Source organism: Bombus affinis, chromosome 1 (assembly GCF_024516045.1).
Source record: "Bombus affinis isolate iyBomAffi1 chromosome 1, iyBomAffi1.2, whole genome shotgun sequence".
In the NCBI taxonomy this organism is placed as follows: Eukaryota; Metazoa; Arthropoda; class Insecta; order Hymenoptera; family Apidae; genus Bombus; species Bombus affinis.
Window position 1 is genome coordinate 15,635,905 of NC_066344.1, and position 23,659 is coordinate 15,659,563.

At 39.1% G+C, this 23,659-nt stretch overlaps 5 protein-coding genes across 11 annotated transcripts in view; 3 read left to right on the plus strand and 2 right to left on the minus strand.

Annotated features, from left to right (window-relative positions):
• LOC126922425 (putative uncharacterized protein DDB_G0277255) overlaps positions 1-11,222 on the minus strand; it is a 46,066-nt gene extending 34,844 nt beyond the window's left edge. For all 3 annotated transcript variants that reach the window (XM_050735005.1, XM_050735006.1, XM_050735007.1), the window contains exon 1: positions 7,880-11,222. In XM_050735005.1, coding sequence (XP_050590962.1) covers positions 7,880-8,170 — 291 coding nt within the window. In that variant the 5' untranslated portion in view covers positions 8,171-11,222. The remainder of the gene's footprint in view (positions 1-7,879) is intronic.
• On the plus strand, positions 9,438-11,115 carry LOC126919865 (uncharacterized). Its single transcript, XM_050729516.1, has 3 exons — positions 9,438-9,502; positions 10,225-10,507; positions 10,909-11,115. Exons 1-3 carry the CDS (start codon positions 9,438-9,440, stop codon positions 11,113-11,115), a joined length of 555 nt encoding a protein of 184 aa, XP_050585473.1.
• A 4,427-nt stretch (positions 11,223-15,649) lies between the features above and the next one.
• On the minus strand, positions 15,650-17,322 carry LOC126922614 (uncharacterized). Of its 3 annotated transcripts, XM_050735414.1 has the most exons (6): positions 17,084-17,311; positions 16,873-17,003; positions 16,452-16,705; positions 16,231-16,361; positions 16,020-16,161; positions 15,650-15,872 (listed from the first exon to the last, which is right to left on the minus strand). In XM_050735414.1, exons 2-6 carry the CDS (start codon positions 16,924-16,926, stop codon positions 15,758-15,760), a joined length of 696 nt encoding a protein of 231 aa, XP_050591371.1. In that variant the 5' UTR covers positions 16,927-17,003; positions 17,084-17,311; the 3' UTR covers positions 15,650-15,757. The 3 variants fall into 3 exon arrangements, with proteins under 3 accessions (XP_050591371.1, XP_050591380.1, XP_050591363.1); XM_050735423.1 differs by having other exon boundaries at positions 16,038-16,161; positions 16,873-17,322; XM_050735406.1 differs by having other exon boundaries at positions 16,873-17,310.
• A 1,523-nt stretch (positions 17,323-18,845) lies between these two features.
• On the plus strand, positions 18,846-19,723 carry LOC126922704 (uncharacterized). Its single transcript, XM_050735543.1, has 3 exons — positions 18,846-19,076; positions 19,177-19,254; positions 19,464-19,723. The coding sequence occupies exons 1-3, from the start codon at positions 18,901-18,903 to the stop codon at positions 19,519-19,521; spliced, it is 312 nt and encodes a 103-aa protein (XP_050591500.1). The 5' UTR covers positions 18,846-18,900; the 3' UTR covers positions 19,522-19,723.
• Positions 19,724-19,995: 272 nt separating this feature from the next.
• On the plus strand, positions 19,996-23,416 carry LOC126922284 (mitochondrial DNA helicase). Of its 3 annotated transcripts, none has more exons than XM_050734787.1 (8): positions 19,996-20,111; positions 20,837-21,165; positions 21,242-21,474; positions 21,542-22,226; positions 22,309-22,553; positions 22,627-22,730; positions 22,799-23,018; positions 23,089-23,416. In XM_050734787.1, the coding sequence occupies exons 2-8, from the start codon at positions 20,928-20,930 to the stop codon at positions 23,338-23,340; spliced, it is 1,977 nt and encodes a 658-aa protein (XP_050590744.1). In that variant the 5' UTR covers positions 19,996-20,111; positions 20,837-20,927; the 3' UTR covers positions 23,341-23,416. The 3 variants fall into 3 exon arrangements, with proteins under 3 accessions (XP_050590744.1, XP_050590728.1, XP_050590736.1); XM_050734771.1 differs by having other exon boundaries at positions 20,058-20,333; XM_050734779.1 differs by lacking the exon at positions 19,996-20,111 and adding an exon at positions 20,427-20,518.
• The last annotated feature ends 243 nt before the right edge of the window (positions 23,417-23,659 follow it).

The window sequence follows — 23,659 nt, forward strand, 5'->3', positions numbered from 1 at the left end:
CAAACACGGATCAAGCCAAAAAAAAAGGAGAGAAAAAATGAAAAAGGCCGAGCAAATATCGCGTCCGTTTGCTTTTCAGGTGTCGTTCTCACATTTGCGTCTGCGTCGTTCTAATCGATGCACGCGATCATTTCACCGCAAATAGATATCCACGTTCCGTTCCTCTATCTAAAGATACGGCTTGTATGTTCGTTTAAGAATCCGTCAAAAACTTCTTATCGAAAATAAATTGCCCCACATCGACGATTTCTCTGAATATTACGTAACCAGCCATTAAATTTCCACCTAATAGCTAACGCGTGTTCACTAACGTACAAGACGACGGATTACAGCGCCTTTGCGAAAAACGTAAATCGCGGAAGACGGGTCGTAACCTTTGCCAACGCTCGGCCAATAATTTTATCGATTTGTTATACCTTGCGTAATAAGAACGGTCTTCGATCGACTGTTGCAACTATCTTTCCTAACTATCGAACGTTCTTCGGATAGTGTCACGGTTATAACGTACATAGATCTGGCCAAGCTAAGCTTGATATTCCAGATTCTTTTAAAAAAGCCAGCTCCTTTGATAAGGATCCTTGCCGAATTACCGGCCGAGCATCGCGTCGCATCCAATACGTCGTTCTAATGCTATCGCTTTATAAGAGACTGGGAACGGAATGGAATGGAATAGAATGGAACACTATCGCGAAAGTCTCGGTGCTCTCTCCGAACGGCGGCGTTACAAACCGAACGGAGACCGCGGTTTATGCTTGCACGTCGTGCTCCGCAGATACTAATCTTGTTTCTTGACCTATATCCGCCTTTGCGGCGTTGCGCAATACGTTGGAAAGGTGTCTTCGAAAATGCAACGTCTTTGAACGAAAGGCGGCGAACTTTTTACTCGTCGCCACGTTCCATGTTCCTTGTATCCATCTTCTTCCTTGCGTGGTTGGAAAGGTGTGATTCGTTAGCAAAAAGAAGCGGGCGATCGCGTTCGAAAATTCGGTCGAATGTTGGCTGAAAGTAGTAGCGTGGTACCTACTGGTTCGAAAGTACTCTAGCGAACGTGCGTTACATCGACTTTTGTCCCCTGACTGTGCAAAGAGAGGATTTACATGCGTTTCACGGTTCCCGGCATTGCTGACACGATTGCCACGCAGCCGAGAGACACGTAGAATGCGTGTCGGTACGCATCTTAAAAGTCACTGCTGTTCACCGGTCTTCCTGCAGGCCGCACAGTACGCGCCGAAGGCTAAAGACCTCCTTCGGAACTTTTCTACTAGCGAGAAACGCCCCTGGAGCACGCGACTCTTCTATTACGTATCCATCTATGTATCGTCCACTAAACGATTTTCGTCGGTTCGTTCGAACGGCCGCTACTATTTTCGAATCGGCCGACTCGCGACACGCTGCGCTCCCCCTTTCGGAACTTCTTAATAACGTATATCACGTATATCACGAATCGACAGACCTTGCGAGCAGCTAGCTTTTCTCGCTAAAACCCTGCCTAGAATGTCAATTCCTGTGTTTTATCCTGCCGCTTCCTCGCCATTCCTTCGGATATATCCAGTGCTCGGTTTACGCGATCGCCAATATCAACGATATCGTTGATATTCCGCGCCAACACCGAAATCTCCCTGAATACTGTGACAGACGGTTGAGAGAGAAACGATTAAAAGCTTCACGCGTCGTGGCATACACGAGAGCTATCGTTTCGTATTCAACGCTGCAAGTGACGCACAATTATAGGTTTATATCGATAAACATCGTTAATACTTCATATTTCATAACGGATTCACTACCGACTCGACCTAAGCGTTGTTGGTTGGTGTTGGTGTTGGTTGCGATGCACGATGCGTGCAAACGACGACGTAGAGATATACCTACGTTTCCCTGATCTTCAGTACCGCGTAGGTCAACGTTCAGAAAGGATTCCAGTCAGACTCATCATCCAGCGCTCCTCTTTCCTTGTCCTGCCTCTTTCTCTCATTCTCTCTTTCTCCATATATATATATATATGTCTGTCTCTTTCTTTCCCTCTGTTTCTCTTGCCAACATGCGACTATACTATGCACGCGATCGGTACCAATGAGAGCGCACGCTCGCGTCAACGCGATTCAACTTTCTATTCCAATTGGATAGCGAACCGCGATCGAATCCTGTCCTTGAACGAAGACGCGCGAACCTTGAGTCACGATGGTATCCTTTTTGTTAACGCGATCTCGATTTCAATTCGGCCGATGGGTCGCAAATTCGACTACGCTGCGAACGACGCGACACCACAGCTAGACGAGGTGGGACGTTTCGCGGTTTTATCGAAGCGACACGCTCGCGAAAACGAAGCAGCGCGAAACGTTCGGACGGCCGGCAACCTTTACGTAATGACCGACTCGAGAAAGTAGCCCAAAGTCTGCCGGCTATAAATCAGCCGTTCAACAACAGCGCCAATGCGCTTCTTTCTTTCCACCGATCCGATCTTTTAATTTTGACTTGTGACGATACTATGCAAATAAGCTAAACTTTTCTATTGCCCACCCCTTTTTCTTTTTTTTTTTTTTTTTTCATTCCCGATCACATCCAACGACGATTTGTTCGACGAATTTTGAAAAAATAACTAACACGACATAGTTAAAATTACACCGATGTGTCAACGATGAATCAACCGCATATATATATGTGTATGTGCATATGTGTGTTTACATATCGTTCTATTATTCGAAATTTGGTTGTACCGGGTAGAAATCTGTTTCCGCGTACGGTGATTAATCGGGTAGCTGGATAGGGCATGGCAGTGCAGGGCAAGACAGGCCAAGCTAGGCCAGAGTGAGATCCTGAGAAGAGAAGAGAAGGGAGAAGATAAGGATAAGGTAAAGTATAGTGAGGTAAAGCAAGGCAGAGAAGAGCAGAGTAGACAGGAGAAAGAAAGGAGGAAAGGAGGAAAGAAGGGATCTTGGAGGCCCCGGGCGCCGCAAGTATAACGGTACTTGGCGAGAGAGCGCAACAGAAACGGATAATCAACTAGCATCCGCCCAACCGAAAACGATTCGCGTCTCTTTCGTCTGCCTTGTCCCTCCTCCTCTGTTTCACCCTCTGTCGATTGTTTTCCCCGTTAAAACTAACTAGCCGTCGATAACGTCACGAGACGTTGGCGTAACGAGACGATTTTTTAAGATACATCGCGATCGAATCGATCGATAACGTTGTCATCACGACGTTGTCAAATGAGATTGCATAAAATATGCGGCCAAGAAAGTACGAAGGAACACGAAAGTGACAACAGCTACTCCATTCTCGACTAGAAAAGTCAAATTTTTGCACGCGCTTGAAGTAGGAAGACACGGTCGTGTGTCGAGCCATTAAAATCCATCTCATTGGTATGAGGAGCGCAAAGTCATTTCACAGTTATTACAGCAGATACACCGTTGCTTTACAATCCGTCTCCCGTGTTAGTTCGTAATGCTAATGTGTTATATAGTCGAGACTTCCGTACCAGCTACAAAGAGCTTGTTCGCGAACATCAGGTATGCAATGCCACGAGGTTACCTTCTATGAGGTCTTCGTTGCTTCTTACTTACAACACCCTTATTGTACTGCCATCGGCCGATCCGCCACACTCTATACGCTCTATCCTATTCCCCTCCTCTTGACGCGTTCCATTCTAATCGATCATTCTCGCATCTTCGATTATCCGTTTTCGTGGATAACCGATCGTCGGTATGGCGGTCGAAGTTCCTCCATTCTTTCGTCGTTCGATCAACGATATTTTTAAAGCGTTGAAACGAACACGCTGTTCGAACTTATCGTTCCGACCGTCCTCACGAATGACGTGTCGTGCAGAGACATTCGCGGCTTACGAACTACGATACTCGAACGTAGATACGAGCGAGGATCCTCGTCGATCCTCTTCGCGCCATCTCCCTCTCTCTTTCCAACGATCTCGTAAAACGTAATTCGCCTGCAACCGCGAGCGGACTAAACGGTAGCATGTCAATCGCGGCAGTGAAAGAAAATGATTCTATTTGTGAATTATCATCGAAGCGTTTCGACAGGTAGTAACGGGAAATTTGTTGGTTTCGTGTTGCTTCTAGGGAGTAAATTACCAGAGCGTATGTCGAACGAATAACGGTGTAGCAAGTTTATATTCCTTTTCCACGTGGTCGATGAAACAGCCGGTAAGTGCGAAGCACCTCGGACCTCTCGTAGCGCGTATCGGTAGAAAATCGAACGATTCGCGATACGATTCGCGGCGACTGGCGCGATACGGCTCGTGACGAACCGTACCGGAATACCAGCACCGGCCAGCCAAGCAGCGCCTTCTCGATCGACCTGTTGCCCTCTCGATCCTCTCGACTGGAACGCGTCTCTACGCGGAAACGCCACGCCGCGCCACGCCGCCGCGCCGTCGCCTTCGGCCTACCGCACCGTACACCGCGCCGATCACTGCCGAGTGTATCAACAAATATACGTCCCTCTCTTGCAGTTATACCAATCGCTAATTCCTATCTCTCCTAGAAATGATTTTTCTCGGTCGTCTGTTATTTTCGTCACAACACGTCGGTCGCCGACATGGTCATCGTCGTAATTTTAAGAGAAGGTCCACGAGACATTTCCTCGCCTGGATCTCCGCGACGAAACTAGAAGTTTCGCGTGAAAATACGCTCGGTGTCGCCACGTTCGATCGAGATTAACCATCGTCGTCGATAAATTCCCAGAAAAGCTGCAACGTTATCGTACGAGTGATCAAACGGCACGTAAATCGTCGGCCGATTGTTCCCACCATTCGGGTTATATGTATCCATTTACGCAGGGATACGTATATCCACGTGCATTTGAACGTAATCGTTGGGTGCGTTCGAGCTTTTCACGCTTCGCGACGCGCGTCATATCTGTTTCCTGGCGATCGTAGCCCGTGACTTGGAGCTACCGAAACGGTGAAACGATATTACGAACGATAGCGAGAAGGAAGACGTTTGTTCGTCGAACGCGAATCGATTCGTTAAGACCTTCTTTTCTCGTCCTGTACGGCTGGTTTTCTTTATAGTTTCTTTATAGTTGACGCGAAAGAATTGGAAGAAAAAAAGGGAGGGGGAAACGCGAACGGACGTGCAGCCTACGATTCGTGGTGTATGCGTTCGAATGTATTATGGTAACTCGCGAACAATAACTCTTCCTCCACTCTCGGCGTTTAATGGCCGTCCATCTATTTAACGTGAAGGAAGAGGAAGTGACTGATGGGTAGATAGGTCGAGCGTTTTGTAACTAATTTCGCGAGTAAATTGTCCGTAACATTGGTTTGGTGCAGTTCAAACGTAACTAAATATAACGACGACGAATCGAGGTTGCCAAACGGAGGAAGCCAATGTTCCTGACAATGCGTAAATCTCGGCGGTCCAACGAACGAAACGCGACTGTCCCCATAACCAGAGGATGATGCCCCTTTCTTTCTGGCTGGCTATTTCTCGCTAATTATACGCGGAAATAAAAAGAAACGTGGCAAGGGAGGCGTTTGTTAGGGAAAAAAGAAAAACGTTTCTCATCCGACCGTAATCCTGTATAGATACATCTAACGCATACGACGCGAGTAACCGCACGGCCACCCACTCGCGCATTCGTCCGCGATTCGCCGTGACTCACTGCGAGCTGCGAACTGCGAACTACCAGTGGAAGAGAACAGAGCGACTCGACGCTCGTCCGATACCTACTCGCGGTTCGCGATACATCCGATATCGGACGCGTTTCCCTCTTCCTCTGTTTATTTTCGAACGTGTCCCGACGTTCGACCGTTCAAACGTTCAGCCGTGTTTCTATAAATCTTTTCCACGTAGAGATGTGTCGTGATTGGGCGACGTGCGAGCGAACTACGTAGCCTACGAAAAGTAATAACGCAGACACGTTGAAGCGTACGATCGGTGAAGGATTGGAACTTCCGTAACCGCCCACGTGTACACGAGTGAAAAAGTACAAGCGAACGAACAATCGGTTCGGTAACGTTAAACGCGTGAGAGAGTTTCCCTTCGAGCAAACACGATCGTCCACATACTACATTTTAGCTGGAGTCGAGCGATCTTCGAGCCTAATGTTAATTGCGTTTGTTTTCTACTCGAACATCGAACAAAATAATCGCTGGAACGATAATCATACGCAGAACTGAAACGAAGGGCGGTGAACCGTGGAAATGGTTCGTCCGGTGCTCGTCGTCGGGATGCCCTTTCTGCCTGACCACGATAATCGTGGATTTCCGTCCGCTTATTATCTTACGCGCGTCACAATACGTTTAGATTGCGTTCCGGTGATGGCTAATTAGAAACGTACAGTCACCCATTCTCTGCACCCGCGACTCTTTACCACGCTCCGGTCGTTTTTACAGTTTCTTTTCTCCTTGTTTACTCTGTCTCTGTTTCGAGATCGAACCGTACAATCCGAAGAATATGTACGATACTGATACGCAGAGGTTGCCAATCAGCGGATATGCGGCAGACCGACCTGTGCACGATCGACGAACGATTGGTCGGTGCAAATTTCGCTTACCAAAACTTGGTATCGATAACGGTACGAAGAACCGGTTTCCTACTGTAGTCAGGACGCGTATCTATTCTCGTCGTCGCGTAGAAAAAGTGAGGAACGTTTGGCGCTCGAAAGTCAGTCGAAAAAACCGACTTGCTTCCGATCGGTCTTCGTCCCTCTTCTCTACGACCGAAAAGAAAAAGCTCCCGAATTTTAATTAGCTTCGTATAGCCTTATTCTAGTCTTATTCGAGCACCAAACACCATCGACGAGCCGTTTCGAAACGAAATCGCCAAATGGTGCAACCCGATCCGGACTCGACCGCCGTTTGTCATTTTATTCTTCGATCGCTCGAATTCCTTTGCCTTGGAAGGTGGACGTTACGTTGGAAACGTAAGTAACGCGCAGCTGGAACGTCACTGAAAACGTCTGCTCGCTTGCCGAGAATCTGTACGCGGTACGAACAAGCGAGAACGGTTTGCGATCGAACCGCGTCGAATCGAATGGAATCGAATCTAGGCAGGCCGAGCCAATCCCAACGTAGAAATTAATGAGATAGACTAATTCGCGAAACAAGTCGAACCGTAGGTTTATGTAAATAGAGCAGTGAGACGAAGGTCGAAGCGAAGAGCCGGGGAGGGAGCACTCGTACAGTCATCGAGTTCGTCGGTAAGGTGGAAAGGCGTGCGACGCGTGTCCCAGACGGACGGCATATCAAAGGATATTTGCCCTGTCAACAACGCGCGCGGCTTTATGTGGAAACACCGCTCTGCGTCTAAAAGGGAAAAACGATTACTCGGGCCAAGATAATAGTAATGGCCGTTATTACTTCGCTCTATTATTTTACGATCTAACGCTGGCTCGGAATCGATACGCTATCTCGTACTCCTTCTCCGACACGATCGATCTGCAAACACGCGTCCACGTATTCTTTTACGAGGCAACGCAGCCTGGCGTTCGGTGAAACACATCGAAAAAACTGTATTCCACGAAAATATCCGATCGCGGTATCCTCATCGTCACAGTCACATCGCGATGTTGCTTTCTTCGTTAATCACGGACGAGATCAACTCCGCGAGATTCGTCCTCGTTTGTTGGCAGTTTTTAACAACGAACGGTTACGATCGCCGCGAGTCGGTCATCGATACCATGACTCATCGTCTCGAGGAGATAAGGATCGTTAAGCCCTGCGTTTCTTTCAAACGGTCGACGAAATAGATCCAGAGAAAAAGAGCTACGAAGCGAATTGTAAACAACGCGGGTGATCGAGTAAGAAGCTAGAAAATGATAAAATTGTGAGCCGCGTGGCGATGAAAACAAAGCATAGCAAAGCGAAGCAAAGGGAAAGAACGAAAAGGAAAGGAAAGGAGAGGGGAAAAAATGATCGTCTCACCTGCATCTGCAACCAGGAGTAATCGATATAGGTGGTGGTGGTGGTGGTGGCGGCGGCAGCGGTGACAGCACCAACGACGTTCGAAGCGGAGGAGATCTGCTGCCAGTTATCCTGACCGGTACAACCGAGTACCGGCAATCCGTCGGGTTGACCCCGATCCGGTACTATCTGATCGGCATATTGATAGGGTGGTTGAATCGTCGGCTGTCCGCCGGAAGGCAAACTCGCTGGATGAGGGTGCTGGGCCCCCGAGCCGGCACTGGCGGGCAAACAGCACACGCTCACGTCCATTCGTGGTGGCGGAGAATCGTAGAAACGTTGCTGCTCCTGCTCTGACTCTAATTCTGACTCTGACTCTGACTCTGAAACTCTGACTCAAGCTTCGTCTCTTCCTGTGGCTTTGGCTCCGACTCTGGTCCCGGTTCTGGTTCCAGACTGTGTCTGTTCCTGAATTGGCGACCTACCGAGGTTTAACCATCCACCTCGTGATCAACGTCCTTTTTCCACTTCTTACTCGTTTTCTCGCTTCCGACAAACACCAACTATTGTCACGCCACGCTTCCCTCGCTATCAGTCGATTTTCCTTTCTTTCTATCGAAGACAACGACGTTGATTATTCGATGCCCTCGACACTGTACCGAATCAACGAACCTCTCGCCCTGACGATCGCGCGGCTTTGCGCCCTGATTCGATCCAACATAGAGAGGAACAGCCACGGGAACAAACCGTCGTGTATGCGCCGGTCAAACGCCTCGTTTCTTTCCTTTGTGCTGATTCCTCGCGTCCGATAACGAACAGCCGATCAACGAAACGTCGCGACTCGCTCTTCTCGTTTATCCCGCAACGTTCCGATTTCTCGACAGAGTTCCTCGTCAGACGTCGTCGACGATGCTTGGAAACTTTTGAAATGCGTTAGCGTAGTTAACCTTGCGTCTTCCTCCTGGACGATCATGCTCCGCGATTAATCTCGGATCGCCTTTCGGTTCACCCTCGATTGCTATGCACGCGTGAATCGCGTCTATTCCTACGAAATGCAAACGCAACTCGCACCGCTATTCGAGTCGCATCGGTTCTACATCGAAAACGATCATCCGTTTCTCACTTCTGTCGCGAATCCAACAGTTAGACGATCGTTTCGAGTAATCACACGCAACGTCATTTTTCGCGGTACCCTTGGCGAGATCGTGTCCAGTCTATCGTGTTTCTCGATCAACGTCGACTTCAACGTTCCCAAAGAATCATCTCCTTCGTCTTTGTAACCTTTTTTAATTAAAGACAGCGAAGGTATTAATCTTATTTGATTTGAAAGTAGAGAGCAAAAGCGGCGCGTTCCAGGAGCAACGAGTAATCGTGTCGAGTTGTCCAAAGGAATTCCATGTTTTCGCCGATTGTTTCCTTCGAATTAACTAAACGCAACTAATCCCACTTGCTTTCTTTCTCTTCCTTCTGGTTTCTCCGGTCGTAGGTACGGCCTGACCTTTCGTTCTGCTATCGTGTGAACTATGTTGACGAATCGATTCGGCTCGAGTTTCCACAGTTTGCTATATAATATGGCATCATGCTCTCCGAAAGAAACTCAAACGAAAACGACGACGACCTGCCGCTGCTTTTTCCAACGTTAAAGTACAGCGGCAGGTTTCGCGACGACAGCAAAACATCGAACGGCAGTGCACTCGTGGTTCCTCCACTAACTCTCGCTAATATTCTTACGATCGTTCGCTGTAACGCGTTCACGCTGAAACATCGATCAACACCAGCCAGTTGTCTTTTCCTTTTCGATCGAAATACACCAAAATTTGACGTCACAGTCACAATTACGGTTACAGTCACGGTCCCGGTCCCGGTCCCGCTCTCGGTCACGGTCACCATACATCAACAGCCGAATCGATCACCCAGGGGTGTCTTCTCACTTTTCGATTTTCCCTTGCTTCCTTCTCAAACCACCTTTTCTCCGTCTTAGTTTTCCGATTCTTCCTATCGCTGTGACAGCGACACACTCGATCGTTGGTCGAAATTTGAGGTACGTACGATGAACGATCGGACGAAAGCGTTGCACGAAACGATAAATAGAGCATCGACGTTGCGAATCGATCGGGCAACGCTCGTAGAGTAAATTTCTACGCTGCTTGTCCCGCGAACCAGTCGACTAGCAGAAACTATCGGAGAATTTGCCTGGTGAAAAATTTCACGGTCTCACCGTAAAATCACTGAAATCAAGCGGTTTGATACGAAAGAGTCGACGCAAACCGTGAGCAAACAGAACGTTGACGAGTCGATCACGGATTATCGACAAGAACGGTCCGATACGGTCGCGCCTTATCAGAAGCACCGTCGACGCATGACAGCCAGCCGCTCGTAGTAAGGGTATGCGCGAACCGCGCAGAAGGAACAGGAAGAGGTGGAGAATGCGATAGAATAGGAGAGGGAAAATCGGCAGGAGGAGGAAATGGAGGTGGAGATGAAGCTGGAGGTGGTAGTAGCGGAGGTGGTGATGGTGGTGGAAATGGTGGAGGTGACGGAAGTGGTGGTAACGACGAAGGTGGTGGTAGTGGTGGCGGCGACGCAGCTGGGGAAGGAGAAAACGGTGAAATGGAGGAATCGAAGGTCGAACTATGCAATCACCGGAAGGTAGAGGGTAATCTCGAAATGGAACAGTAGGTACCTAGTAGCTTCTAAACTATCCGTGTCGAACTTTTCAAAGGAAACGCAACGACTAACGCGACGACGGTGCGGCGTAATAAGACACCCATAGACATGTGTAAACAATCTTCTCTGTTCTGAACGGTACGCATACCCTTCGGTTAATACGAATACAGGGTGCTCTCCCTTCGAGTAATATCTTTCTTTGCTCGTGCAATTACAAGAAAAAAGAACGCTAACGTTGAAAGAGGCTGAGAATGAGAATAGGAAAATCGTAGAATATCGCTGAATGAAACGATCACGGAAGATGCGAATGATAACGAGAAAGATAACAAGAGATCGGGAAACGACGATAACAGCATCAAAAGTGGCAACCTGTAACGCGGTAGAGTGGTGCCAGTGGTGGTAGAGGTGGTGGCGACGCGATGGTGGGTGGTGGTAGCAACAGTAACAACGATGACAACGGAAGGAAGAACAATGGCAGCGGGCAAGACAACGAGCAATGGTTGCGAGACACTAGCGGTGTAACGGATAATATGGTAGCGGTGGTTCCAGCGGGCCGGGCGATAACAACAGAGGTGGAGAAAAGTTTGTAATAGCGAGGAAAGTGAGGGTGGCGAACGCAACTGGTGCTCGTGACGCGATCGTGGTGCACCCGTAGCGTTGCATACGCGCATGCGCGGATGCGTGTCGTCAAGGCAACGGTTCCGGAGTAACTGCCCGGTGAACGCAGCCCTCCACAGTCCACAGACCATGCTCCTGGCTCTCTCCTCCTCTCGCTCACGCTCTCTATCTCTACCCCACCCCGCTCCGGCACCAACGTCGCTCGATCTCTGTTTTCCTCGTCAACTCGCTCGCTCGCTCGTTTTCCCTGTTTCTTTACCCTCGTATCAACCTCTCTGCCTTTTGCTTATGACTGGCTCACGCCCAAAGCGCGACTGATCCCAGCTGTCTAGCTTAGCTCACTGACTCTCTACACTCTACATCCTTACACGTAACCGCCCTCTTTGCTGTTTCGCGTTTTCTCTCATTCTTCGGTTCGCGCAAAAAATCGCGCGCGCTCTCGTTCTCCGTGTCACCTTGATCAAACGGTACGATTTATTACCAAGAAGTAGCGGAAAACTTCTACTTTCAACGATTTTGATAATCCTTATCTCGGCGACGACGCGTCGGGACGTTCGATTATGATATATATGTATATAGTATTCTGATAATATACGAAACGAGACGGAATCAGATTCATTTGTCTTGATTGTAATTGATATTTTCGTACCGATTTGATATCGTGACGCTTGCATTTAATCGCCGGTACCTATATAAATTCTGATTCTTCAGCCTGATTCTTCGTCGAGGATCTCCGTGTCTTGTTCGGACGCGACTTCGATTTCAAAGTTGGGACAATGCTAGGTCTTTAAGTCGACGCGGATACATGACAAAGAAATTGTTCTTTTATTTGTTCGAGTCCCGTTGCGCTGGTAGTCGCGCGATCCTTCGTCGTCTCCATCTCCTTCTCTCGATCTTCCTCGTTAGAGAACGGGAACGGCCATAGCCATTCCGCCAACGCTCGTCTGACGTCATCGTATTACGACTACTAACGTGTCTCGACGCGACGCGTCGTGTCTCGTCTCTACGTCTATATATTATCCGACGTATATTATCCGTCGCCCGTAAATACACGGATAATAGATAATCTCCGCCAAACACCATCTCTGCAAAAAATACATATGATTCCGAATCTGATGAATTTCACAACGAACAAAGATGAGAAACGTTGTTTCCCTATCGACCGGCCTGATCCATTCGTTTCTTGGAGAAAAGAATATCTATGTACCGACATTTTCGGCAATAAAAAGTATCGATCGGTTGGGGGTAATGAAGAAAAATGTCGTATGTTCGACCGGTAAACTTGCAACTCTATCGATTTTGATGAAGAGGACAAGGCGAGATATGTCTGTAGGTGATACTTATATGCAACAACAGGCATCTCGAATCTCTCCCCTCCCACGGAACCAGAGATTCCCTTTCTCTTTAGATTGTGAAACGATTTTCTATCGTGGCGCTTTAGCTTTGCGGATTTATTATATATGCAACGGGTTACGCAAATTACGACAAAGTGCAAATATTTCACATGACCTGCACCTGCATGACTCCCCTTTCTACGCGCGATCATTTAAACCGAGCAGACACGTGAATCACAACCGGGAACCGCGTCTCCTCTGTATCGTAATTCCTTCGTTTTTAAGTCACAACGACTAGGTAATGTACGAAATCGAACATTCGGTTCGGCTCAACCAACGTGCGACAGAATCTTAGCAAATGAAATTTCTCCTTGCCTTTTTTTCGATAATGTCGGTATTATTTCTCTTGTATATAATACGTATATGTCAGCGCTCTATGTATTCTTGTTAATCGCAAATTAACTTCCGTCCCGTTGTTCGTGTTTCATCCCGTTCTTCGTTCTTTCTCCGGTCCTCGACGATTTATACACTAGTTGATGAAACGCGTGAACTCTACACGAAACGAACAAGTAAATGGATCGCAGATATGTAAAACAAAGGTATAACTTTTGCGTAGAAATATGTTTCGATGACCTTTCCACGATCTTTCTATTCTATTCAATTGCTCTGATCTTCCAACAAATCATAACGATTCACGGCCATCGTTACATGAGTCTGGTATAGTTTTGTCGAAGACAAACTAGCGAGATCCTGCCAAAATAGCTGTTGAAAACGACAAAGTACTTGGGTAAGTGAGTATGTAAGTACGTGTATACTTGCTTATGGAGTAAGAAATGTGGCAGCAGGAGAAAAGAAAATATGGTAGGATGAAGGAACGAGCGAGTCGAGAGTCGGGAGAGTCAAGGGTCAGTCCGCAGGATCATGGAAGCAGCTACGTACTACGTATATTTATACATGTAAGTATGTACATATACAAACAGCTAGAATTCGTATTGCATCACAGACAAGACCCCCTACTATCAGGAGTATCAGGACGGAAGCGACGCTACTTATGAATGGGAGTACTCGCCCATTGGTCGCCTTCGATAGCCAATGGCTGGCTGTACGCGCGGCCCTCTTTGCGCGATTCCCCGTGGATTTCTGCAACTTCTCGGTCAGATTAACGCGTATCAAGCGACTACCGATAAACGTTTCAATTCATTGACCCTCACCTATAACGTCTTACGATTTATATCGAAATCTCGAAAGACGATTTTTCTTACTTCGTTGGACAAATATTTTCCACATTTCTTCGAAAAAACATCTTTCTTTCTTTTCCGATTATCGTATCTGCTGAGACGCTCGATGACAACGTTATCCATTATCGCGCGATAATATATTTAACTTCTGGTAATTAACCGTGTCCTTACTGCTAGAAAAATAGCAGTTAGTTATTGTAATATAATCGCTTTATTCCTTATTGCTTGTATCGAGTATTGCAAACTATAAATCTACGCTTATGGTAAATGTAATTAATTAACGTAAATAACATATGACAAAAGGATCTGATACAATTATCTATATTCTGCCATTTAGTTCTTACCATGTATTAAAGATTTCCTATCGGGTGCTTAACCTCTTGCGAACAAATGCAAGGATCCTAATTTTAGCAACAAATTTTTAAGTCGAATAACCCTTCGACATTACAGATCGAATATATTTAAAAATGTCTCATTTTTTTCTTCAACTTCATAACGCAAATGTATTGCCACTTATAAACCGTACATATGAGAAAGAATTAGTACTAACAGTAAGGATAAGGACGAGATTTCAATTCGTTTATTCGATCGGTCGTTTATTGTTCGTCTGATAGAGCACATATACTATCATTATATGTAATAATCAAGTATATTCTATGCATTTCACAATAACAAGGGATAAATATCGTAGATTCGATAATCACTTTACCGTTGTTCGTTTCTGCAACTATGCTGATTATATTGAAATTGTCATTTATTATGACGTGACCGTCAAATGATTTCATACTATCTTCTACTTCGTTCTTGTATTTATCTTTCGTCTTGTTTACATCAATTGTCTCGATATGCAAAGGCAACCTACAAAATTTCCAGCTACAGGCGTGGAAAGCGTGATATCCACACTTTATGCCAGGTAATGTTATATTATATATATATTGAATATACTGTATATAGGAATAATATTGCTTTATAATTATATAATTATATAATAATATACAAAGCAATATTATTCCTAAATTCCCATGCATTATATTTATCTTAGTCAAACACATCGTATGTATTCAATGATCATCTTCTGGCATAAAAGAACAATAAACATGTTTTACCTACATTTATCGGGATAATCCAAATACAATTCATCATCCGTTACTTATTCTCTTTAATTTCTTTATGCTGTCGGGAAAAATGAAGTTTGGTAATAGAACAGAAAGCTATAAGTGAATGACAGGTAGTACATGCATAACGTGTACATAATATATGTATGTGTACATTCAAGTGTCAGAATATCGTTCTCTTCCGGACCGTAAATATTGCGATCTTTGAAGCTAAAACTCATAACAAATGAATAATTCTAGCTAGGAATACGAACGTGTTAAAATTAAAATATTCATATTTTTATATATATGTATGCAACAATGCGCTCACAGAGGTATTAATACACTATAATGGAAAGGAAAAGAACTTATGCATGCAGGAAAGTGTAAATGTGATAGGTTTGGTGTCAGTCATTGTCGATAAAAAAAGTAGTAACATCGCGGACAAAATACTAGTAAATATTGTATCAAATCCAGTAACGTTAAATGTAAAGAGAGATAACAATAATTTACCAAAAAGATAAGAAAATCATCACGAAATTGTATTGTTGCGGCCTTCAGAAATGCGCATGAAACACTTTTCTACTTTCATTAAATTAAGTACTTATATTACTTATATTTATACATAGTACTTTTCACATAACATCATATTTCAAGTATATTTCTATAGCAGATACTATCATATTTTAAGCTTGCAATATCTTATTCGATTCTCCATATAATCGCTTTACATTGTTTTAATAAATTGTAAGTATTTATTTTAATCCTATACATCACTTTTTAATACCCAAAAAAGGAAAGCGTGCATGATATATTTAAAAAATATTAGCATTCTAAGAATTTCAACATTTATAATTTTATTGCTATCTTTATTACTATCAAAATTTCTTATTATGTGACAATTGCCCATAATCATATGTATTCGAAAATACGCTTCAATTCTTGGCTTCAATTCCACGTTTCTTTCTCATCGAATTCTGTTTCAGGAACTACTGATTTTTGTGGAAGCCTCGTCTGTTGCCTTTGAACTGGCTCTCTCCTTGCATTATTTGTGGAGAAATAACTGTAAATGAAATTATATTCCATAAAATGAAACAGTTATTTTTTTATAAAATTGAAGAGAAGTTTATGTATATAGAACCTAAATTTAATGGCTACTAAATAAAGAAAGTTTATTTTTCTACAGAATTGCTAAAAAATTAATTTATACTTTTGAATATCACTAAACTGGCTCTTCATTTGTTGTTCTCTGTGCTGCATCCATAAGTCCTCGTATGTCACACGCTTTTTTTCTTCTTGTACATTTGTTGACTCTTCTTGTAAATTACCACTTATATCATCGAATTCATTTGCTTGAAACATAATTCATAAACTTAATTTAACCATCGAAAGATTATCAATTATTCCCTTAACAAACTTACGATAGCTCTCAAATTGGGTATCAATATTATCCCAGACTGGTTCTTTTTCCTGTAAATTATCAGCGGAAGATACAAGATATTTACTCTGTTGTTCTTGTCGATTAACATTACCATCTTGGTGTAATTGCTTCCTAAATATAGTTTATATAACTAGTTTTACTGACCCATTATGAAAAGCCAATATATTATATAATTCTACACAAAACAAAAAAAGGCAACACCTTATAAATGGTTCCATGTTACCACCAAATGCTTTTTGATAACATTTTGGTGTATAAAATAGTTTTCCAACAAAAGACATTGTTACACCTATAACAGTTACTGCAACAGGTTTTAGCATTCCTGGTGTCTTAGGAATCAGCAAATGTGCTGCTGCTGCAGATAGAATTCCATAAGGAAGTCCAGCGTTATATAAAGCATCTGTTTTCATGCAGTCTCGAAAAATTCGCAATGATTCTGGTGTGGCATTAGGAATCTACAATTTATAAATATTTATCCTGATTTTATATAAAAATTATTAAATTTCTCCTAATAAAATATAATCTTATCATAAATATTATTTCTAAACAGCAACTAGAAATATAGAATAATAATTAGATATAATGATTAATAGCTATGTAATTTTTAAACTTGAGTACTTACCAATTCTTGTAATATTTTTAAATCTTCCTTCTCGCTTCGTGGAGACATTATCATAACTTATGCCGAACTACGTATCATTAATAAAATTAATAAATTATTTGTATACTTTCCGTATAACCTAACTGAAGAGTCTAAAAATCATACACAATAAAGTAAATGAGTAACCAGGGAAAAGCTTTCATATATTATGTTAACATTAATGACTAATTGCCTGTCCAACAATAGTTGATACTATTTAATACAATAAGACAACAATAGACTACTTTCAAACATTATACACCATTCCTTATATACAATTTTGTTTAACTGCGTGGGTAATATTTTTCCGGTAAATTAAACACAACGTGCTTTCACCATTTTAGTATATCATAAGTAGCGGGTAATTTTAAATGATACTGTTTCAAATTCACTAAACGAATACAACAATGTGATGTTCAGAGGAAATATGTATGGAAGTGGATTTAAATTATAATAACTGCTTACTAATATCAGAAAGGAAATTTCTTCTAATAAAATTTCCTCTAATAAAGAAAATTTTCGCTAATATCTATGTATATACCTAATTCTAAATGTCTAAAATTCATTATTTAACTTGTTTATCTAATAATTGCCAGTTTTTATATTTTTTTTATCTATGGCAAGTTAACTGATTAGTTTAATAATGTCAAATCTGAAAAATAAACGCCTAATAAAAATTAATTATGTACATGAGCATTTAATTATTTCATTAAAAGTTATGATTCTTTTTGTAATATATTTATTTTCATTACTTCTATTTTAAAGATATGTAATATGTTAGAAAATTGAAACATAATCAACATGCATAAATGTAATTCGAAATCTGTATATCGATTTTTTCTTCTATGACAAAATAAATTACAAAGATATCTGGAATATTACTTTGTATTTTATATAAAGCATTTACAAAATGTGATATTTTTAGATGAAACGCCTTTGATTATTTTTATTTATTTATTTCGGCCTCGCCTGCTGTGAAATGAACTTGGTTTATATTATACAAATTCACGCATTCCACATTCCACTTATTCCTACAACACCTCCGCCTTTCTTTCAATAAAATTTTCTTTTTCTTTTTGTCTCTTCTACTCTAAGTAGAAATTCATCCCTTTTTCTAATTAAATACTTTGATATATTTCTAAAAGCAAAGAACAGCTAAATATATTTTTTAAATACTGAATAATATTACCACATAATGAGTACACATTTATCATCATTTATATCTGAATTTGAATAAATCTGAATATTAAAAATTGAGTCTACAATGAAATAAATACTAGAAATTCTACTTTAATTTTATACTTTATTATTTTTAAACACATTTATTTCTTTGACAATTCAAATATGTATCTATAATATGCACTGCATAAAGCACTTTATTTACATCCAAGTGTTAATTTAATAAGTATGGAAACTTACATTACATTGCGACTTGCTACAAGAATATTCCATATGCTTTGTTCTATCCACATACAATAAATAATCGTTTAATATAATTATGAATATAAAAATAATTTTTTTTATAATATATGTTAAAAAGATAATATATTGAATTAATATTAAAAATTAATAACTAAATGGTAATATAATTGCTAAAAATATATTTTTCATCATTCACACAAGAAGTCCATAACTTGTACAGATACTACATTTTTAAATATTTAATTAGATTATTATAATTGATAATTTGTATATAAATTTGTCTTATAGTCTACCCTGTAAAGTAATAGTTTTATGATTTTATTTAAATTGATCCTTGTTTTCCATTTATTTTCAAATACACAAATACTAAATATCTGTTATATCCCATGTACATACATGTATATGGTTCAAGTACACGATTTATGAGGAATTTTGTCTTACAAATTTTCCACTCTTACTTATGAACAAGATGAAAATATATATCATGACGTATCTTGTAGTCATAACTTTAGTAGAGGGGGTGGTGCTAACAAGACTCTAACATTCACTATAAAAGTTCTTGCTCGAAATACGAAGGTGCTGTTAAAAATGTTGTGTAACAGTGAAACTGATCGAGGCTCTAAAACTTCCCAAATATTGTACTTATCATTGTTTTTATTTTGTATATCTGTACAGTTAACGTCATGTGTGTCTGATACGAGTTATAATGCAACAACTACTATGTTAACGAATAATACATCAAATAATTCAGTTGGTGATGACTTGTAAGAATATTTTATGTATAATATTAAAAATTCTTTGCGTGTATTTATACTTATTTGTTTAATTTTTACTTATTCTCTTTCTTTTATTCTTATACCATAGATATGTCATAAAAGCAATGGTATATGAAATTGGTATATTAACAGATGCGGATAATGCAACTAATGATACTACCGAAAGGTAATATCAAAATGAATACTGGTAGTTCTTAATCTTAAAAGGTCTGAATTAACATCTTAAACCTTGAAAAATGATACAAAACAGGATTATCCTATTATATTAATTTTAAATTTAATACTATGCATCTATAATATAGTACTATACATTAATTCTTCTTTTTATTTAACCTACAAAGAACATGCATTTATGTTATTTTGTTTTATTCGTAGGCAAGAAGTTAAACTCTCATTTTATAACTCTCCTGTCGAGGACAATGGATCATCATAGAAGAATATTATCTATCAATGATATAAGTTATCTATTGTTATCTATTGTTCATGTATTTTAAAAGTTTAAACTGATATTACATCACATTTGAATGAAATTTATATCAAAGAATATAATTGTTGTAGGAAAATTTAATTATTAATAAAGTTTTACTTTAATATATGTAATGAAGTATAATAAATAAATACTTTTAAAAAGATTACATTTTAATTGTAATTGATTTCACATGTAACATATTTTTCTTTGTTTGATTTAGTATAGGATATTTGAAAAGAAACTAATAACTTAATTCATAAATGTAAAACAAACTTCCTCCTCTTATATATCATAGAATTCTGTACACCGTTACGCGCATTTCATTGCAATAAATAATTTAATGTTAAAGAAATATAATAGGCTTTTACATTCCTAATAGCATATTCAATAAAACAATATTCTACCACAGAATAAAGTATGTATAAGAAATACACTCTTTGTAATTAGCTAAATATAGTTTAGAATTATTTAACACTGAAAAGGAGACACAAATGTACGCACGCGCAGAAACATACCTCCCCAGAAAGGCACGCACACGCATACGCAACAAGAAAGTAAAGTACTTCAAATATCAAACTAAGTATTTCAGATATTAACACGTAATGCATATCCTAATACGAGTAGTAGCAAAGGGTAGAAAAAATGTATACATATATATGCATATATATTAAAATACATTTTCCTGTTAATGATCATCATACAGTGATAAATAAAAATATAACAATCATAAACATAGTTGTCAGATCTTATATTATCTGAACTGAGACAAATTAGAGGTTTGTTACGTTCTTTGTGAATTCAAACAATGATTTTATACATATTTTATATATATTTTATACATATATGCAGTATTCAATCCTTTTTCATAGACATTTCGTTTGATGCCCATTAGATGTCTCTGCATGTTTCAGTAAGCACGTGCATCGCATATTGTCATGGAATAAACAACAAATTCATAAATGTATGCAATTTTACATATACGAGAGCATATATAACCATTAAAAAATCAAATACAGATAGAAAATTAAATAAAACAAAAAAATATTAATGTAAAAATATACTAATGTTATATTTAGAAAATATTAAATATTTTATATTTCTCTCTCTCTTTTATAATCAGAGTTTAAATTTATGTTATTCAAATGACCAAGAAATTTCATACATTTTTTACAATCAAAATTTCAAGTTATAAATTTTTATTAATATTGACAATTACATAAAATAATTTGTATGATTAATTTTGTTCTTGACAAATATAAATTATAAATTTTATGCACAGATAGACATAATACAAAAAGCAACTAGTTGATATAAGTTTTACTTTCTATTTGAGGAAATGCTTAGTAAACAGTTAGTTTTGTACATTTAAAATGCTTAAGTTATTGCGCACTTGTACTATAAAAAGGCAATATATTAAATATTACAATAAGCAGCATTTGCATATAAACAGTGGAAACTCTTTATTGCGTATGTCTGTATCACAGTTAAAGCACTTTCTCAAGCAACAATGTTCAAATATTATAGAAGGATACGCATGCATTATAACGGACTGTCCTATATGTAGTAATGTGAAAAAAAAGTCAAAGCTTTATATAAATAAAACAACAGGTATGTGAATTTTAAAATTATGAAACTAATTTTGTGGTAAAATTCCAAGTATGTAGTTAACAAATTTTTATCATAGGTCTTTTTATGTGTGACAAGTGTAAATCTATGGGTTCTTGGGATTTATTGGAGAAATGTTTATCAATACAAAAGTCAGATGAAAAGCTCGATGAATTCAATATGTTAAAAAATAGATGTCGTATGAAAGAAAATTTTCAACAGATTTGGAAAGATGTGATAAATGATTGCCAAAGCATTAAATATTTATCTGCTGAAGAATATAAAACTGTTCTCGACAATTTTTCATTTCCTGTAATAAAATAAAATAAATTACCAAATATTCTTAGTTATAACGATATTTTAAATAACTTTTTTGTAGCACATTTCACAAGAAGTCCTGTCTCAGCTAAACTGTTTCTACAACAAGACCAGGAATGTATTATATTTTCCATTAGTAGGCTTAAACAATTCTATAGTTGGATATAAATCATTTTCAACCAATCCACGAAAAGAAGAAACATTTCCTGCCTTTGGTATTAGTGGATGTATAGAATACAAGCAATACCATAGTAAAAATGATAATAGTGCTGTAGTTGTAGGAATGCTAGATGATATGCTAGCTTTAATATCAAAGAAATCTGCAAATTTAATTATATGTCTCCCATATAATTTAAGGAATCTACCTCAACAATTATTACCATACATGGAATCTTTTAAAAAATTAATTTTATGGTTTGGGAATGATGAAATTAGTTGGTATACTGCTAAACAGTTCGCAAAAAAATTTAATGAGAAGCGATGTTATTTCATTAGACCAACAGACTCACAACCTCGACCAAAATTGGCTGCTGAAATGAATTATAATCTCAACCATATTCTTGAAAATGCTCAACCTCTATGGCACAAAAGTATAATTACCTTTCAAGATCTTAAAGAAGAAATTTTAAGCGATTTGCAAAACAATGATAAAGTACAAGGAGTAAAATGGAAGCGATATCCAATTTTAAATCGTATATTGAAAGGTCATAGAAGAGGTGAATTCACTGTATTGACTGGTCCAACTGGTAATACATGTATAATGTAATATTTATAAATCCAATCTTTACTGTAATATTTTTGTATAAGTGAATGTTTTGTTCCTATCAGGCTGTGGTAAGACAACCTTTATGAGCGAATATTCCTTAGATTTGGCAATGCAAGGTGTTAATACTTTATGGGGCAGTTTCGAAATAAGAAATGCACGATTAGCAAGAACAATGCTACAACAAATGGCAGGAGTACCTTTAGATCAAAACCTCGAAAATTTTGATTCATATGCAAATGAGTTTGGAAAATTACCGATTTATTTTATGACATTTCATGGCCAACAAAATATCAAAGTAGTAATGGATGTGAGTATAAATATAATTGTACAAATTGATTTTCTTTATCCAAATTGGAAGTTATGATATTTTTTTATTATAGGCAGTTGAACATGCAACATACATACACGACATAGCCCACGTCGTAATTGATAACGTTCAGTTTATGATGGGAACAAGTAATGATTTAAATAAATACGTGGACAGGTATTATAGAATAACATCCATGTAAGACATGTTTTTCATTCATTTAAAATAATAAGGTTGTACTCTAGGTTTTGGAAACAAGATGAAATAATAGCAAAATTTAGAAATTTCGCTACCATGTACAATTGTCATGTAACCATAATAATACATCCGCGAAAAGAACGTTCCGACGAAGAATTAACAACTTCATCGATTTTTGGGAGTGCAAAAGCAAGTCAAGAGGCAGATAACGTGCTTATTATTCAAGATAATAGACTCAGCAGTCTTCGAGGCAAAAAATATTTGCAAGTATGTATATAAAAGCAAAATATGTATAACAAAGAACATTAATTATCTAAAGGTGTATATATATTTGTAGATAGCTAAAAATAGATATAGTGGTGATTTAGGTATTATGATATTAGATTTTGATAGATTAAAGCTTAGTTATACATCAAGATTAAAAAGTAAGGAAAAAAGTGATGACAAAAGTGATGAAAAAAGTAATGAAAAAAGTAATGAAAAAAGTAATGAAAATAGTAATGAAAAAAGTAATGAAAAAAGTAATGAAAAAAGTAATGAAAAAAGTAATGAAAAAAGTAATGAAAAAAGTAATAAAAAAATAAGATAATAAAAATAAGAATAAATAATAATGTAAAATATCTGTCAACAAAGGGAACAGTAAATAAAGATTATTTTGGAAGATGTTTTCGTGTATATGTTTATCAAACATCGACGTTTGATTTAGTATGTCCGTTGAAAATGTTTTTATTGTTTTTAATTATATAGCAAAATTATTAAAGAAAAAATTGTGAGTTTTAATATGGTTAGAAATAATCTCTACTGCAAATAAATTTCTTGGCTTATATAAAAAACATCTCTCTCAATCTTTTGTTTACGATACATACGTGAATGTTGCAGTTAAAGTTTTAGATCAAATTAATGTTTGC

What these genes read in the sequence shown, in the direction of transcription:
- LOC126919865 (XM_050729516.1), top strand. Translation starts at nt 9,438, where the DNA reads ATGCTCTCCGAAAGAAACTCAAACGAAAACGACGACGACCTGCCGCTG. An exon ending in CTGCTTTTTCCAACGTTAAA is followed by an intron (nt 9,503 to 10,224) that starts GTACAGCGGCAG and finishes GACGCATGACAG; the next exon opens with CCAGCCGCTCGTAGTAAGGG. An exon ending in AACTATGCAATCACCGGAAG is followed by an intron (nt 10,508 to 10,908) that starts GTAGAGGGTAAT and finishes GTAACGCGGTAG; the next exon opens with AGTGGTGCCAGTGGTGGTAG.
- LOC126922614 (XM_050735414.1), bottom strand. Translation starts at nt 16,926, where the DNA reads ATGATAATGTCTCCACGAAGCGAGAAGGAAGATTTAAAAATATTACAA. An exon ending in TAAAAATATTACAAGAATTG is followed by an intron (nt 16,706 to 16,872) that starts GTAAGTACTCAA and finishes TATAAATTGTAG; the next exon opens with ATTCCTAATGCCACACCAGA. An exon ending in TACCCAATTTGAGAGCTATC is followed by an intron (nt 16,162 to 16,230) that starts GTAAGTTTGTTA and finishes TTATGTTTCAAG; the next exon opens with CAAATGAATTCGATGATATA.
- LOC126922704 (XM_050735543.1), top strand. Translation starts at nt 18,901, where the DNA reads ATGTTGTGTAACAGTGAAACTGATCGAGGCTCTAAAACTTCCCAAATA. An exon ending in AATTCAGTTGGTGATGACTT is followed by an intron (nt 19,077 to 19,176) that starts GTAAGAATATTT and finishes CTTATACCATAG; the next exon opens with ATATGTCATAAAAGCAATGG. An exon ending in ACTAATGATACTACCGAAAG is followed by an intron (nt 19,255 to 19,463) that starts GTAATATCAAAA and finishes TTTTATTCGTAG; the next exon opens with GCAAGAAGTTAAACTCTCAT.
- LOC126922284 (XM_050734787.1), top strand. Translation starts at nt 20,928, where the DNA reads ATGCTTAAGTTATTGCGCACTTGTACTATAAAAAGGCAATATATTAAA. An exon ending in TGTATTGACTGGTCCAACTG is followed by an intron (nt 22,227 to 22,308) that starts GTAATACATGTA and finishes TGTTCCTATCAG; the next exon opens with GCTGTGGTAAGACAACCTTT. An exon ending in ATATCAAAGTAGTAATGGAT is followed by an intron (nt 22,554 to 22,626) that starts GTGAGTATAAAT and finishes TTTTTATTATAG; the next exon opens with GCAGTTGAACATGCAACATA.